Source organism: Carcharhinus amblyrhynchos, chromosome 23, assembly GCF_965287045.1.
Source record: "Carcharhinus amblyrhynchos chromosome 23, sCarAmb.v2.hapA, whole genome shotgun sequence".
In the NCBI taxonomy this organism is placed as follows: Eukaryota; Metazoa; Chordata; class Chondrichthyes; order Carcharhiniformes; family Carcharhinidae; genus Carcharhinus; species Carcharhinus amblyrhynchos.
In genome coordinates, this window is record NC_137346.1 from 2,233,864 (window position 1) to 2,249,292 (window position 15,429).

Sequence of the window (15,429 nt, forward strand, 5' to 3'; positions counted from 1 at the left end):
TGATTTTAACCTCAACTCCACATTCCTACTTATTCCAGGCAACCTTTCACCCCCTTGTTATTCAAGAATCTATCTAGCTCTGACTTAAAAATATTCAAAGACTGGCCTTCTACAGCCTTTTGATGAAGACAGTTCCAAAGGCAACCGTTATAGAGGTTTACAGCATGGAAACAGGCCCTTCGGCCCAACTTGTCCATGCTGCCCTTTATAGCGACTAAGCTAGTCCCAATTGCCCACATTTGGCCCATATCCCTCTACACCCATCTTACCCATGTAACTATCTAAATGCTTTTTAAAAGACAGAATTGTACCCGCCTCAACTACTGCCTCTGGCAGCTTGTTCCAGACACTCACCACCCTCTGGGTGAAAAAAGTGTACTTCTGGACCCTTTTGTATCTTTTCCCTCTCACCTTAAAGCTATGTCCTCTCGTTTTAGACTCCCCTACCTTTACAAAAAGATATTGACTAGCTGATCTATGTCCTCATTATTTTATAGACCTCTATAAGATCACCCCTAAGTCCAGGGAACAGAGTCCCAGTCTATTCAGCCTCTCCTTATAACTCAATCCATCAAGTCCCGGTAGCATCCTAGTAAATCTTTTCTGCGCTCTTTCTAGTTTAATAATATCCTTTCTATAACAGGGTGATCAGAATTGCACACAGACAGTATTCCAAGTGTGGCCTTACCAATGTCTTGTACAACTTCAACAAGACATTCCAACTCCTGTATTCAATGTTCTGACCGATGGAACCAAGCATGCCGAATGCCTTCTTCACCACTCTGTCCACCTGTGACTCCACTTTCAAGGAGCTATGAACATTTACCTCTAGATCTCTTTGTTCTATAATTCTCTCCAGTACCCTACCATTAACCGAGTAAATCCTGCCCTGGTTCAATCTACCAAAATCATCTTGCATTTATCTAAATTAAACTCCATCTGCCAGTCATCAGCCCAATTGATCAAAATCCTGTTGTAATCTGAGATAACCTTCATTGTCCACTATGCCACCAATCTTGGTGTCATCTGCAAATTTATTAACCATACCTCCTAAACTCTCATCCAAATCTTTAATATAAATGCCAAATAACAGTGGACCCAGCACTGATCCCTGAGGCACACCGCTGGTCACAGGCCTCCAGTTTGAAAAACAACTCTCTACAACCACCCTCTGGCTCTGTCAAGAAGCCAATTTTGTATCCATTTGGATACCTCACCCTGGATCCTGTGAGATTTAACCTTGTGCAACAACCTACCATGCGGTACCTTGTCAAAGGCCTTGCTAAAGTCCATGTAGACAACATCAACTGCACTGCCCTCATCTACCTTCTTGGTTACCCCTTCAAAAAACTCAATCAAATTTGTGAGACATGATTTTCCACTCACAAAGCCATGCTGACTGTCCCTAATCAGTCCTTGTGTCTCTAAATGCCTGTAGATCCTGTCTCTCAAAATACCTTCCAACAATTTACCCACCACAGATGTGAGGCTCACTGGCCTGTAGTTCCCAGGTTTTTCCCTGCAGCCCTTTTTAAACAAAGGCACATTTGCCACTCTCCAATCTTCAGGCACCTCACCCATGACTATCAATGATTCAAATATCTCGGCTAGGGGTCCCACAATTTCCTCCCTAGCCTCCCACAACATCCTGAGATACGCTTTATCAGGTCCTGGAGATTTATCTACCTTGATGCACTTTAAGACTTCCAGCACCTCCTTTGTTATATGGACACTCTTCAAGACATCACTATTTATTTCCCCAAGTTCCCTAACATCCATGCCTTACTCAACAATAAATACTGATGAGGAATATTCATGTAGGATTTCACCCATCTCTTGTGGATCTGCACACAGATAATCTTGATCCTTAAGAGGACCTACGCAGTCTCTGGTTACTCTTTTGCCCTTTATGTATTTGTAAAAGCTCTTTGGATTCTCCTTTGCCTTATCTGCCAAAGCAATCTCGTGTCCCCTTTTTGCCCCCCTGGTTTTCTCTTAACTGTACTTTTACACCCTCGATACTCTTCAAGGATTCACTTGATCACAGCTGCCTGTGCATGTCATGTGTCTCCTCCTCCTCCTTGACCAGGGCCTCAATATTCTGAGTCATCCAGGGCTCTCTGCTTCTACCAACTTTACCCCGAACCCTGGTTAACACACTCTTGAAAGCCTCCCGTTTACCAGACATCCCTCTGCCTTCCCACAGACTCCCCCAGTTAGCTTTTGAAAGCTCCTTGTCTAATATCATCAAATTTGGCCTTGCCCCAATTTATAATTTTAACTTTTGGGCCAGACCTATCATTCTATATAACTATCTTAAAACTATTGGAATTATAGTGCCAAAGTGATCCCTCGCTAACACTTCCGTCATTCGCCCTTCCTTATTTCTCAAAAGGTCAAGTTTTGTCCCCTCTCTAGTCGGGCCATCCACATACTGAATGAAAAATTCCTCCTGAATAAATTCAACAAATTTCTGTCATCCAAGCCCCTAATTCTATGGCTGTCCCAGGTATAGGGACCATTACAAACCTGTTTATCTTGGAGATATCTGTAATCTCCTTAAATATTTGCTCCTCAATTTCTCACTGACTGAAACATTCTCTTCATTTCTGCCTTAAATGAGCTACCCCAGATTTTTAAACTGTGAACCCTAGTTCTAGATTCTTTCAAGAATGTGGCTCACCGCCTTCTCATGGGCAATGCTGGCTTTTCTCATATTCTGCTGTTATATAAGCTTCCACTGCCTGCTCTGCCCAAGACCGCAAGGAACTACAAAGGGTTATGAATGTAGCCCAATCCATCATGCAAACCAGCCTCCCATCCATTGACTCTGTCTACACTTCCCGCTGCCTTGGCAAAGCAGCCAGAATAATTAAGGACCCCACGCACCCCGGACATTCTCTCTTCTCCCTTCTTCCATTGGGAAAAAGGTACAGAAGTCTGAGGTCAAGAACAGTTTCTCCCCTGCTGCTGTCAGACGTTTGAATGGACCTACCTCGCACTAAGTTGATCTTTCTCTACATCCTAGCTATGGCTGTAACACTACATTCTGCGGTCTCTCATTTTCTTCTTTATGAATGGTATGCTTTGTCTGTATAACACGAAAGAAACAATACTTTTCACTGTATGTTCATACATATGACAACAATAAATCAAATCAAAGATACTCACCAGGACTGGGGAACAAGGTGAACGCAGCCTGGTGCAGCAGACTGGGTGAAGGGGACGATATCTGAAACTGAGGCTGGACCACTCGTGGGGAGGAGGAAATGGAGGGGCAGGGGGTCCCTCTGCCATCACAACAGTGTACTTGCTGTCAGGGAGCCCCAGTACAATAAGTTGCGTTTATATATCAGCTCTAACCACAGTAACACAGTATAAGGTTCTTCAAAGACAGGCAAATTAAATAAGATTTGACACGGAGATTTCAGGACAGGAGCTTTAAAAAGTGTCATGAAGGAGAAAAGAGAATTCAGGCAGCAATCTCTGAGGGTTATAGAGGAGATTACACTGACAGGCAGGGGAGGAGGCATGTGTGAGGTTAAGGAAGGATTTGAAAATGATTAATTTAGTTCTGATCCCAAAACACACTACTTTCCACTGTACACTAATAGAGGTGACAATAATAAAATCAAATCGAAACATTCCCATCAGGGCAATCTATCACCATTATTTAAAGGTCTTTTTGGAACTGATTTAAGGCTTGTCTTCTCAATGGGTTAGTGAAGGTTCAGACCAGTCCAGGAGTTTGAGTGTGCTGAGGTTGGGGAAGACAGGAAGGAGCATTGGATAGTGGGCAGTGGGTTGTGCCCAGGTGGAGGAGGAGAGGGCACTGTGTTTCTCTCAAACTCCTCACTGTCACTAAATTGAAGGGTCAGGATGCAGGTTGCCAGTGGGGTTGTGCAGCTCTCACTGACTGCTCTCTTCCTGCTCATTGTATCACAGATTAAAAGTAGGGGCAGAATGAAGATGTTTGCAGACGATAGCAAGATTGGTTGCTGGTGAGAAAGATATCTGGAGGCTGCAGAAAGATATCAATGGACTGGTCAGGTGGGCAGGGGAGTGGTAAATAGAATTCAGTTTGGAGAAGTGTAAGGTGATGAATCTGTGGAGGGCAGGCACAGCAAGGGGGATAGGCAATAAATAGTGGATATTGGAAATGTGGAGGAATGGAGGCTGCATGGAGTTTATGTCTACAGATTACCGACAAAAGCAGAACAGCTAGATAGTGTGGTTAGGTAGGCACGCAGGAAACTTGCCTTCATGCTTTGAAATTGAGAACAGGATGGTTTTATAGGAAGTAAACACTAGATCGCAGCTGGAGTTCTGTGTATAATTCTGGTCACCACTTACCAGAAGGATGTGATCACACGAGAGAGAGTGCACAGGATTCCCACGAGGATGTTGCCTGTATTGGAGAGTTTTAGATAAACTGGGACTTTGTTTTTGGAACAGAGGAGACTGGGGGGGAGATTTAATTGAGGTTTCTAAAATTGTGATGGGCCCAGATAGGGTGGTTAGGAGGCATCTGTTTCCATTAGCAAAGACCAATAACTGGGAGTCAAAGACTTAATGTAATTGAAGGATTAGCAGGAAATTGAGGATACGGGTGCATCCATATCGGTGCTCGGAGAATCAGTGTTCCATAAAATTCCCTCTGGACTCCAACCCTTCAACCAAGACCTTAGCAAATCTGAGAATGTATTCAGGGGAACTGTTGTGAACTGTGGGAATAATCTGTGTCCCTGTCTCTTATGAAAGGTAGCTGCTTGGTTATCAGTGATTGAAGGGAAGGGCTCAGGGCTAAGCCTAATAGGGTGTATTTGGTTGCAAAAGAGCCATCTAGATTGGCTCAACATCTCTCAGCTGGAGAATAACTGTCTTAGTGAAATCCAGCTTAACTATCCTGCAGTTTGCCAGGAAGGCTAGGGACTATCAAAGGAACCAGGGTGACCTTACCTGTTGACCAGGAAGCAATTCCGCGACTGTGGAAGGCTCGCCCAGTATAATTTTCAGCCTTACGGGAAAAAGTTGAAACTGAAATCCAAAGACTGGAGCATGAAGGGATCATCAAACCAGTCCGATCTGCAGAATGGGCAGCACAGGGCGAAGCAATTTTAAGCCAGATAGACCAGTCTGCCTTTCCAGGGATTTTTAACAAATAGTAAACCGTTTCTCACAGCCGGATAAATACCCGATCCGTAGAAACATAGAAACTAGAAGCAGGAGTTGGCCCTTCGAGCCTGCTCCACCATTCATTATGATCATGACTGATCATCAAATTTAATATCCTGATTCCACCTATCTCCCATATTCCTTAACCCATTTAGCTGTGGGTATATAGATATAGAGTATATGATATAAAGCAATATCTAATTTCTTCTTGAAATCAGATAGTGTTTTGGCTTCAGCTACTTCCTGTGGGAGTGAATTCCACACATTCCCCAACCTCTGGATGAAGAAATTTCTCCTCACCTCAGTTCTAAAAGGTTTACCCCTTATCCTCAAACTCTGACCCCCTAGTTCTGGATTCCCCCACCATTGGGAACAATCTTTCTGAATCTACCCTGTCTAACCCTGTTAGAATTTTATAAGTTTCTATGAGATCCCCTCTCACTCTTCTAAACTCCAGTGAATATAATCCTAACCCACTTAGTCTCTCCTCATATGACAGACCTGCCATCCCAGGAATCAGCCTGGTAAACCTTTACTGTACTCCCTCTATAGCAAGGACATCCTTCCTCAGATAAGGAGACCAATACTCCAGGTGTGAGCTTACCAATGCCTTATACAATTGCAGCAGAAGATCCCGCTCCTATTCTCAAATCTTCTCACTATGAACATACCTTTTGCCTTCTTTACTGCCTGTTGTACCTGTGTGCTTACTTTCAGTGTCTGATGCACTGATGCCAAGGTCTCGCTGAGTATCTACCTCTCTCAATTTACATCCATTCAAGTAATAATCTGCCTTCCTATTATTGCTGCCAAAGTGGATAAGCTCACATTTACCCACATTATACTGCATCTGCCATGCAGATACCCATACACTCAGCCTGTCCAAATCACGGCATCTCTACATCCTCCTCACAGCTCACCTTGGGTCGAGGACATGTATGTAAAGTTAGCAGGAGGACTCTAGTTTTTGAATTTTGAGTCATGTGTACTTACAGCTAGACAAGGATTCCCAGAGATTCAACAATTCATACTCATAAAGGCCTTTACCAATATACTGGACTGCCACATGAGGTATCAGCCTGCTCAATTTTCCTGTCAATGATGGAAAACATATCGTAAGGTATATCTCAGGGTGCTATTTACCTGGATGAAATCTTCATAATAGGGAATATGAATAAGAAACACCGAGAGAATCTCGAGGAAGTTCTAAGTCAATTTTCCAAGGCAGGTTTATGTCTAAGAATGGAGAAATGTATATCCCAGCTCCCCCAGTTGACCTATCTGGGCTACAGAGTAGACAATTCTGCTTCACATCCTTTGGATGCGGGCAATCAAAGGTGTCCATCCAGGAGCTACAATCATTTCTGGGGTCAGTAATCTATCATGGGAAATTTATACCAACCTTGCCTCAATCCTGGCCCCAGTACGTCAACTACTGACAAAGGATCAGTTTTGGTCGTAGTCTTCCAGTCAGTCCTTGGCCTTCTGTAAAGTTAAGCAACAGCTTTCCTCATCAAACCTTCTGGCACATTTCAATCCCAGAAAGAACTACTACTGACCTGTGATGTGTCCACAGGTGGAATCAGGATGGTATTGACACATAGGTGGTCAAACGGAGATGAGCATCCAAATAAGTGAGCTTCCAGGATCTTGGAACATTAATACACCCATATCGAAAGAGGAGGGTAAGAAGTGATATTTGGGGTTAAATGATTCCACCAGTGCCTGTGAGGGTGAAAATTCATCATTATCCTCAATCACAAGCCACTATTCGGACTGCTAAAGGGATACAAGGCAGTGCCGTCCAGATCATCGCCCAAACCCAGCGTTGGGCTTTATTACTGGCTGCCCATTAGAACACCACTCAGGAGGCTGAGTAGGCAGTGCAATTGAGTCAGTTACTGTTAGCAGCCACCACTGGTGGTATCTCCAATGGAGGAGACAACAAACGTTTTTGGAAACTCTCCCTGTGGCAGCAAAGAATATTTGGCAAAAAGATGCAGTCCTTGTGAAATTGAAGCAGCTAATACTGACAGGGGAACAGCAAGGCCATTCGGCCCACATCCCTGCTGTACTGGAGCCAGAGACAGCAGCTGTGGAAGGTGGCTTACTCCTGTGGCGCTCCAGATTGTCATCCTGAAGCACGCTGGCCCATCCATGGCTGCCCAGGAGTGACCAAAATGATGATGCTGGCAGGAAGTTGTGTCTGGTGGCCGTGAATAGACACAGATATGACCGCAATCGCTTCTGGCTCACTCATCAAACACGAAAGCGACAGTGCAGAAACTTTACACCTCCTTCCTGACACAAGGAATCCTGGAGAGCTGGTTTCCGACAATGGACCATCCTTCACCAGCCAGGAAATCATTAATATGATGGAATTGAGTGGAATTTGACACGTTAGGATGGCACCCCATCATCTAACTGCCTGGTGAAAGACAGTCCAAATGTTAAAAGCAGTTTTAAAGAAACAGCCCCCAGTCTCCTTGGACACCAAACAGTCAGATTCCTCTTCGATTACAGGACAGCTCCACACACAACCCCCAGAATCACCCCAGCCGAGTTCCTCATGGGCAGACGACTCTGCACCAGGCTGAGCCATTCCCTACTAAGTCCGAGAGGGAGATATGATCCTATGAAAACATCTAGACCATTTAAAAGCTGTTGAGTTCCAGGCCATGCCGGAACAATCTTTATCCGGCTCATTGGGAGCCTCGGAAGAAACTCTGAGATCCGCTGGCTCCCACTTTCCATCTCTGATCATTGGAATCTCGGAGTCCAAAATGGACATGGAGCATTTAGCCACATCGAGTCCCTTACTGTCGGATAACGAGAGTGAACCTGTGACTCGGTGTTTGAGACAGAAGAGGTGCACCCCGCCTGTTACACCCCGCCTGTTACACCCCGCCTGTTACACCCCATCTGTTACACCCCGTCTGTTACACCCCGGTCTGTTACACCCCGTCTGTTACGCCCCGTCTGTTACACCCCGGTCTGTTACACCCCGTCTGTTACGCCCCGTCTGTTACACCCCGGTCTGTTACACCCCATCTGTTACACCCCGCCTGTTACACCCCGTCTGTTACACCCCGGTCTGTTACACCCCGTCTGTTACGCCCCGTCTGTTACACCCCGGTCTGTTACACCCCGTCTGTTACGCCCCGTCTGTTACACCCCATCTGTTACACCCCACCTGTTACACCCCGTCTGTTACACCCCGGTCTGTTACACCCTGTCTGTTACACCCCGTCTGTTACATCCCGTCTGTTACACCCCACCTGTTACACCCCATCTGTTACACCCCGGTCTGTTACACCCCGCCTGTTACACCCCGTCTGTTACACCCTGGTCTGTTACACCCCGCCTGTTACACTCCGTCTGTTACACCCCGGTCTGTTACGCCCCATCTGTTACGCCCCATCTGTTACATCCCGTCTGTTACACCCTGGTCTGTTACACCCTGTCTGTTACACCCCGGTCTGCTTCTGTCGCAGAGCTGGAGGGATCAAAGCTGACGCTGAAATTCTGTATGAGGATCTCAAGGTGAGCGGCCCATCGAGGTTCCTTAGGCCTGGAGGGGGGAGGATGGAACGTGTTTAACGTGAGCTCCTGATTGGAACGGTTCACGCTGTCTAATCTGGGACCATGATGTGGAGATGCCAGCGTTGGACTTGGGTAAACACAGTCTCACAACACCAGGGTAAAGTCCAACAGGTTTATTTGATAGTAATCCTCTACAGTAATATAGATAGTAATCTCTGACCAGAACCTTCCACACACCTGACAAAGGAACAGTGTTTCTGAAAGTTTGTGGATTTTCTATCAAATAAACTGGTTGGACTTTAACCTGGTGTTGTGAGACTTCTTACTGTGTAATCTGGGACCAGACATGGGTACATGGTGTGGAGTGTCTGGGCTATCAGGGTGAATACTCTGCTCTGGGCACTACCTGTCCGAGTGTTATTAACTATCGTAAATCAATCTGGATTTGATGAAGGGACACTGGCCTCGATGGAGTTATTTCACCGAGCACGTGCCTGAATTCAGGATAACTCCAGCCTGGATTTCTGGTATTCATCCCCTTCCTTCCAACTGAAAGAAACTTTTCATTTAAAAATACACAAGATCGAATTGAGCTTTTCACAGGAGATTAAAAGGTCAAAGAGAGAGCAGCTTCTCTCTGTCAGTCAGGACACGGGGAGATGGCGGGGGGGGGTGGTGCCGGGGGCAGGGGGGGGCAGGGGGTGGGGAGGAGGGTGGGGGGGGCAGGGGGTGGGGAGGAAGGTGGCGGGGTGGGGGGTGGGGTGGCAGGGGGTGGGGAGGAGGGTGGGGGGTGGGGAGGAGGGCGGAGGGCGGGGGGCAGAGGGTGGGGAGGAGGGCGGAGGGCAGGGGTGGGGAGGAGGGCGGGGGGCAGGGGTGGGGAGGAGGGCGGGGGGGTGGGGAGGAGGGCAGGGGGTGGGGTGGGGAGGAGGGCGGGGGCAGGGGTGGGGAGGAGGGCGGGGGGTGGGGTGGGGAGGAGGGCGGGGGGTGGGGTGGGGAGGAGGGCGGGGGGTGGGGTGGGGAGGAGGGCGGGGGGTGGGGTGGGGAGGAGGGCGGGGGGGGTGGGGAGGAGGGCGGGGGGTGGGGTGGGGAGGAGGGCGGGGGTGGGGGGTGGGGAGGAGGGTGGGGAGGAGGGTGGGGGGGGTGGGGAGGAGGGCGGGGGTGGGGTGGGGAGGAGGGCGGGGGGTGGGGTGGGGAGGAGGGCGGGGGGGGGTGGGTGGGGAGGAGGGCGGGGGTGGGGGGGTGTTCCAGAACAAAGAAGCAAATCTTCACATTGGAACCAGGTCTTTCAGGGTGATATCAGGAATCTCTTCCTCACACAAAGTGGGGGGGGGGGGGGGGGCGAGAATCTGGAACTCTCTATCCACCTCCCCCCCACCCCCACAACTCCCTGCAGCCCCCCACACCCCACTCCCCACCCCCCACTCCCCACTCCCTGAAATAAAAGGCTCTGGATTCTGGGAGTCAATGTTTCAGAATTGAGTTGGACCTGCGGATGAGACGGAAACCAGGAGGATTTGGGGTGTTGATTCACATTTTTGAATGTTGCCGGGAGAGGTTTGAGGGGCTGAGAGCCATCGAGCATTTCCCAATGTTCCAACTCCTTCCTCAAGTAAAAAGACGCAAGGTTTCTGGAAATGTTTAACCAAACCTGTGGCTCAATGTTTGTCCAAGAGAGTTTGATAAATAAGCAAATGGCCCTGGGAGTTTGCAGATTGCTATCTCACTCCATCAATCTGCAAACTGCTGATGTCAGTGGGATCTGAGCCCATTGCCCCTCTCCTCAGATTGGGTTAACAGTTGAGTTGAAGGGAGCTGTGACTAACAAGGTAAGACCCATTTACTCTGGTGCACGGCCCCTGATAATCCCACGTTACCCCGCTGCTGGGTAATTGAAAAGAAAGTTCATTTTTCTGGCAGGAGGAGTTGAGGTATTTGGAATGAATGTGTTGTCAGAGTTGTGATTGTGAGCAGTTTGAGGGAGAGACGCTCAGAGAGGGGAGAGGGTAAATGTTAGGGGTTTTGCCCAGTGAGTAACAGGCTGGTTCCTGCAGGTGGTTTGTCAGCGTTTGGACCCCAATGGAGCTGAATAAAGATGAGACACGGATGTGAAAATGCAGCACGGTTCAGTGGTGTGTCTGAGTATTGTTACTTGACACGGGTTGGCGTTTGAAATCTATAATATGATGACTAACAGTCTCTCTGGCGTGTTGTCAGCACTCATACTCTGAGTCCTGTGGATAGTTCCATCATGTTACCTCTCTTCCCCCTCACTTTACTTTCCGTTACTACGGCCACAGACTGCTGACCTGCTGACCCTGCAGCAAGTGGGGTGTCTCTGACCCCCAGCCCTCACGTGCAGACGTGTACCGGGGGGGCATTTGGGAGCGTGGGGGGCAGAGAGAGTAACGCCAGCAGATGGACTGAGATTAATGGATCCCCTCACTCACCCTCACCCCCCATGGGAATGGTGACATGGCACCATGTGAGGGGAGGGAGGGAAACAGGAAGGGAGGGAGTGAAACTGTGGGAGGGGGAGTTCATCGAGAAAATGTACAGGAGGAAACACAGAGAGAGAGAGAGAGAGAGAGAGTGGGAGGAGGGGGAAGTGAGAGAGAGAGTGGGAAAATCAACTGAATAGAGCAGACAAAAAAAATCAGATAATTTTTTCAAATAAGGGGAAACAAAGAGCAAATTACAATGACTGAGGCACAGATTGAGGAAGTGTGAGAGAGACGGGAAGATTGCTGCAATGTGTTTGAATATTTAAAGCTCTGTTACTGTTAATTACTTACCTCACAATTACTCATAGTCCCAAAGATAGGTCTGCATTTTTAAAGCACCTTTCATCACTTCCAGTCTTTGTAAAGGAGCAAACACAGCCCAGACCCGGTGCAAAGCAAGATCCCACAGTATGATCATCAGCATCTCATCTCTGTGGTTTTAATTCAGGGAATGTGAGGATATTATGTCACAATTTCCTCACCTCCACCTGAAAAGGAACTGGAAACTCTGACAGTGCGGCACTCCCTCAGCACTGACCCTCTGACAGTGCGGCACTCCCTCAGCACTGACCCTCTGACAGTGCGGCACTCCCTCGGCGCTGACCCTCTGACAGTGCGGCGCTCCCTCGGCGCTGACCCTCTGACAGTGCGGCGCTCCCTCGGCGCTGACCCTCTGACAGTGCGGCGCTCCCTCGGCGCTGACCCTCTGACAGTGCGGCGCTCCCTCGGCGCTGACCCTCTGACAGTGCGGCGCTCCCTCGGCGCTGACCCTCTGACAGTGCGGCACTCCCTCAGCACCGACCCTCTGACAGTGCGGCACTCCCTCGGCACTGACCATCTGACAGTGCGGCACTCCCTCAGCACCGACCCTCTGACAGTGCGGCACTCCCTCGGCACTGACCATCTGACAGTGCGGCACTCCCTCGGCACTGACCCTCTGACAGTGCGGCACTCCCTCGGCACTGACCCTCTGATAGTGCGGCACTCCCTCGGCACTGACCCTCTGACAGTGGGTACAGGGTGAACAGGGCTCAGTGGGGGTTAGGATGTGGACAGCAGAGTTTCGGTTGAGTTGGGGTTTACAGAGGGAGATCGGAGGTTGAAATTCATCTTTTAGGGTTGGAATATTCAGAATTGCCCTTCATGGAGTGATCTAATTTTTAATTCTTTTATCTCCGATCAGTTTGTGGGATCGCTGTTGATGCTGGAGTTGTGTCAGTTCCCAGGATGAACACACGGATCCTCATCAGCCTCCTGCTCTGCCTCACGAAACCCAGCAGAGCTTCTGATGTAAAGTGTAACTTGTTAACTTTGACCCCTAACCTTTTCACCTCCTCTTGCTCTTTCTCCTTCTCTCTTCCCCATTTCCTGTTGAACTCATTGTCTCCAATTCCCTGTCCTGATATCAACCCATAACGTCGGCAGATTTTGAATCTATTCATTGATGGGATGTGAGTATCGCTCGCCATGCCAGCATTTATTACCCAACCCTCGTAACTCTGAGAAGGAGGTGGCCAGCTGCCGTCTTGAACCGCTGCAGTTGTTGAGTTCTAGATGCAGCCGCAGTGCTGTTAGGGAGGGAGTTCCAGCGACAGTCAATGCAAGGCAATACATTTCCAAGTCAGGATGGTGTGTGGCTTTGATTTGCATGTTTCCATGTATCTGTTTCCATGTATCTATTACTTACGGGGCGAGAAACTGCAGCAGGCGACGGTGCAGAGGGACCTCGGGGTCCTTGTGCATGAGTCGCAAAAACCCAGCTTGCAGGTGCAGCAGGTGGTCAGGAAGGCGAATGGGATGCTGGCCTTCATAGCGAGGGGGATTGAATATAAAAGTAGGGAGGTCTTGCTGCGGCTGTATAGGGCATTGGTGAGGCCGCAGCTGGAGTACTGTGTGCAGTTTTGGGCGCCGCACTTACGCAAGGATATTTTGGCCCTGGAGGGAGTGCAGAGGAGGTTTACTAGGCTGATACCGGAGTTGAGGGGGTTGAGCTATGAGGAGGGGCTGAATAAACTAGGCTTGTACTCGTTAGAGTTTAGAAGAATGAGGGGAGATCTCATTGAGACGTATAAGATGATGAATGGGATGGATAGGATAGAGGTGGAGAGACTCTTCCCGCTCAAAAAAGACAGTAGGACTAGGGGGCACAGCCTCAAGATAAAGGGGGGGCGGTTTAGAACGGAGTTGAGGAGGAACTTCTTCACTCAAAGGGTGGTGAATCTCTGGAATTCTCTGCCCGTTGAAGTGGTGGAGGCTGCCTCGCTAAATATTTTTAAGAAGCGGGTTGATGGGTTCTTGATAAGAGAGGGGACTAAGGGTTATGGGGAGAGGGCGGGAAAGTGGAACTGAGCCACAACAGATCAGCCATGATCTTATTGAATGGCGGGGCAGGCTCGAAGGGCTAGATGGCCTACTCCTGCTCCTATTTCTTATGTTCTTATGTTCTTATGTTTCCCTTGTCTCTCTAGGGGGTAGTGGTTGTGGGTTTGGAAAGTGCTGTCAAGGAGCCTTAGTGAGTTTCTGCAGTGCATCTTGTAGAAGGTGCACACGGCTGCCACTGTGCGTCAGTGGCAGAGGAAGTGATTAAGTTGGTGAATGGGATGCTGATCAAGCTGCTTTGTCCTGAATAATGTCGAGCTTCTTGAGTGTTGTTGGAGCTGCACCCATCCAGGCAAGTGGGGAGTATTCCATCACACTCCTGACTTGTGCCTTGTAGATGGTGGACAGGCTCTGGGGGGGTCTGCAGAATTCTCAGCCTCTGACTTGCTCTGGTAGCCACTGGATGTATATGGCTTGTTGATTCCCTTGTAGATGAAAAATTTGTGTAAATCTAACTCATTAAATATATTCAATGACTCAGCTTCCACTGCTGTTGGAAATAGAGAATTTCAAAGATTCAGAACTCCCAGAAAGAGAAATTCTTCTCCATTTTAAATGGGACACTCTTTCTTCTGAGATTGCAGCCTCTAATTCCAGATTACCCCACCAGGGAAAACATTTTTACAGCATCTACCCTTGTCAAGCCCGTTCTGAATCTTAGACAATGCAATCAGATTGCCTCTTATAATTTACAATGATTACAGACCCAACCTATCCTCAGCCTTTCCTCGTAAGACAAACCCCCCTCATCCCAGGGATCAACATTGTAAACCTTCTCTGAGCTGCCTCTGATGTCAGTATATCCCTCCTGCAGCAAGGACACCAGGACTGCACAAAGTATTTCAGGTGTGGCCTCACCAATACTCTGTACAGCTGGAGCAAGACCTCTCTATTTTTATATCCCAGACTCCCGCAATAAAGGCCAACATTCCACTTGCTTTCATAACTGCTGTATCTTCATGTTAACTTGTAATTCATGTACAAAGACACCCAGATCCCTCTGTACCTCAGTCTCTCTATTTGAAGTAATATGCTGCTTTTCCATTCTTCCCACCAAAGAAGACAACCTCACACTATATTCCAGCTGTCAAATTTTGATACACTAAAATTTAAAGTTAAAACTTATTTGCTAGTGTAATAAGTAGGCTTACATTAACATCGCAATGAAGTTATTGTGAAAATCCCCGATTGAGCTGTCCCTTTGCAAACAGCGTCCTCCTCACAACTAGGGGAATTTCACAGTAACTTCATTGCAGTGTTAATGTAAGCCTACTTGTGACTAATAAATCAACTCAAACATGCTTTCCACCTGCCTAAATGTTCAACCAATAAATTCCACAGCGCCAGGGACCCGGTTCAATTCCAGCCTTGGGTCACTGTCTGTGCGGAGTCTGCACATTCTCCCTGTGTCTGCGTGGGTTTCCTCTGGGTGCTCCAGTTTCCTTCCATAGTCCAAAGATGTACAGGTTGTGTGGATTGCCCATGGTAAATTGTTCCTTAGTATCCAAAGATGTGTGGGTTAGATGGGTGGGATTGTGGGGAGAGGGCCTGGGTAAGAAAGATACTCTGTCAGAGAGTCAGTGCAGATCTGATGGGCTGAATGGCCTCTTCTGCACTGTAGGGTTCCTATAATTTGCTATTTTCCAGTCTGATGGAACCTTTCCAGATTCTAGGGAATTTTGGAAGATTACTGCCAAAGGATCCATTATCCCAGCCGCCATTTCATTTAAAGCTTAGAGCACAGGGATCAGATCCGGGAACTTCCCGGCCCTCAGTTATTATTATCCCAGCACCTTCTCTGTGGTAATAGAGATTACTCTGAGTTCCTCCC

General features: G+C 48.2%; 1 protein-coding gene across 1 annotated transcript in view; it reads left to right on the forward strand.

Moving 5' to 3' along the window:
• The first annotated feature begins 7,853 nt into the window (after window positions 1-7,853).
• Window positions 7,854-15,429, forward strand: part of serpinf2b (serpin peptidase inhibitor, clade F (alpha-2 antiplasmin, pigment epithelium derived factor), member 2b) — a 44,030-nt gene continuing 36,454 nt past the window's right edge. Inside the window, exons 1-2 of the mRNA XM_080211041.1 lie at window positions 7,854-8,310; window positions 12,403-12,509. Coding sequence (XP_080067167.1) covers window positions 7,854-8,310; window positions 12,403-12,509 — 564 coding nt within the window. The remainder of the gene's footprint in view (window positions 8,311-12,402; window positions 12,510-15,429) is intronic.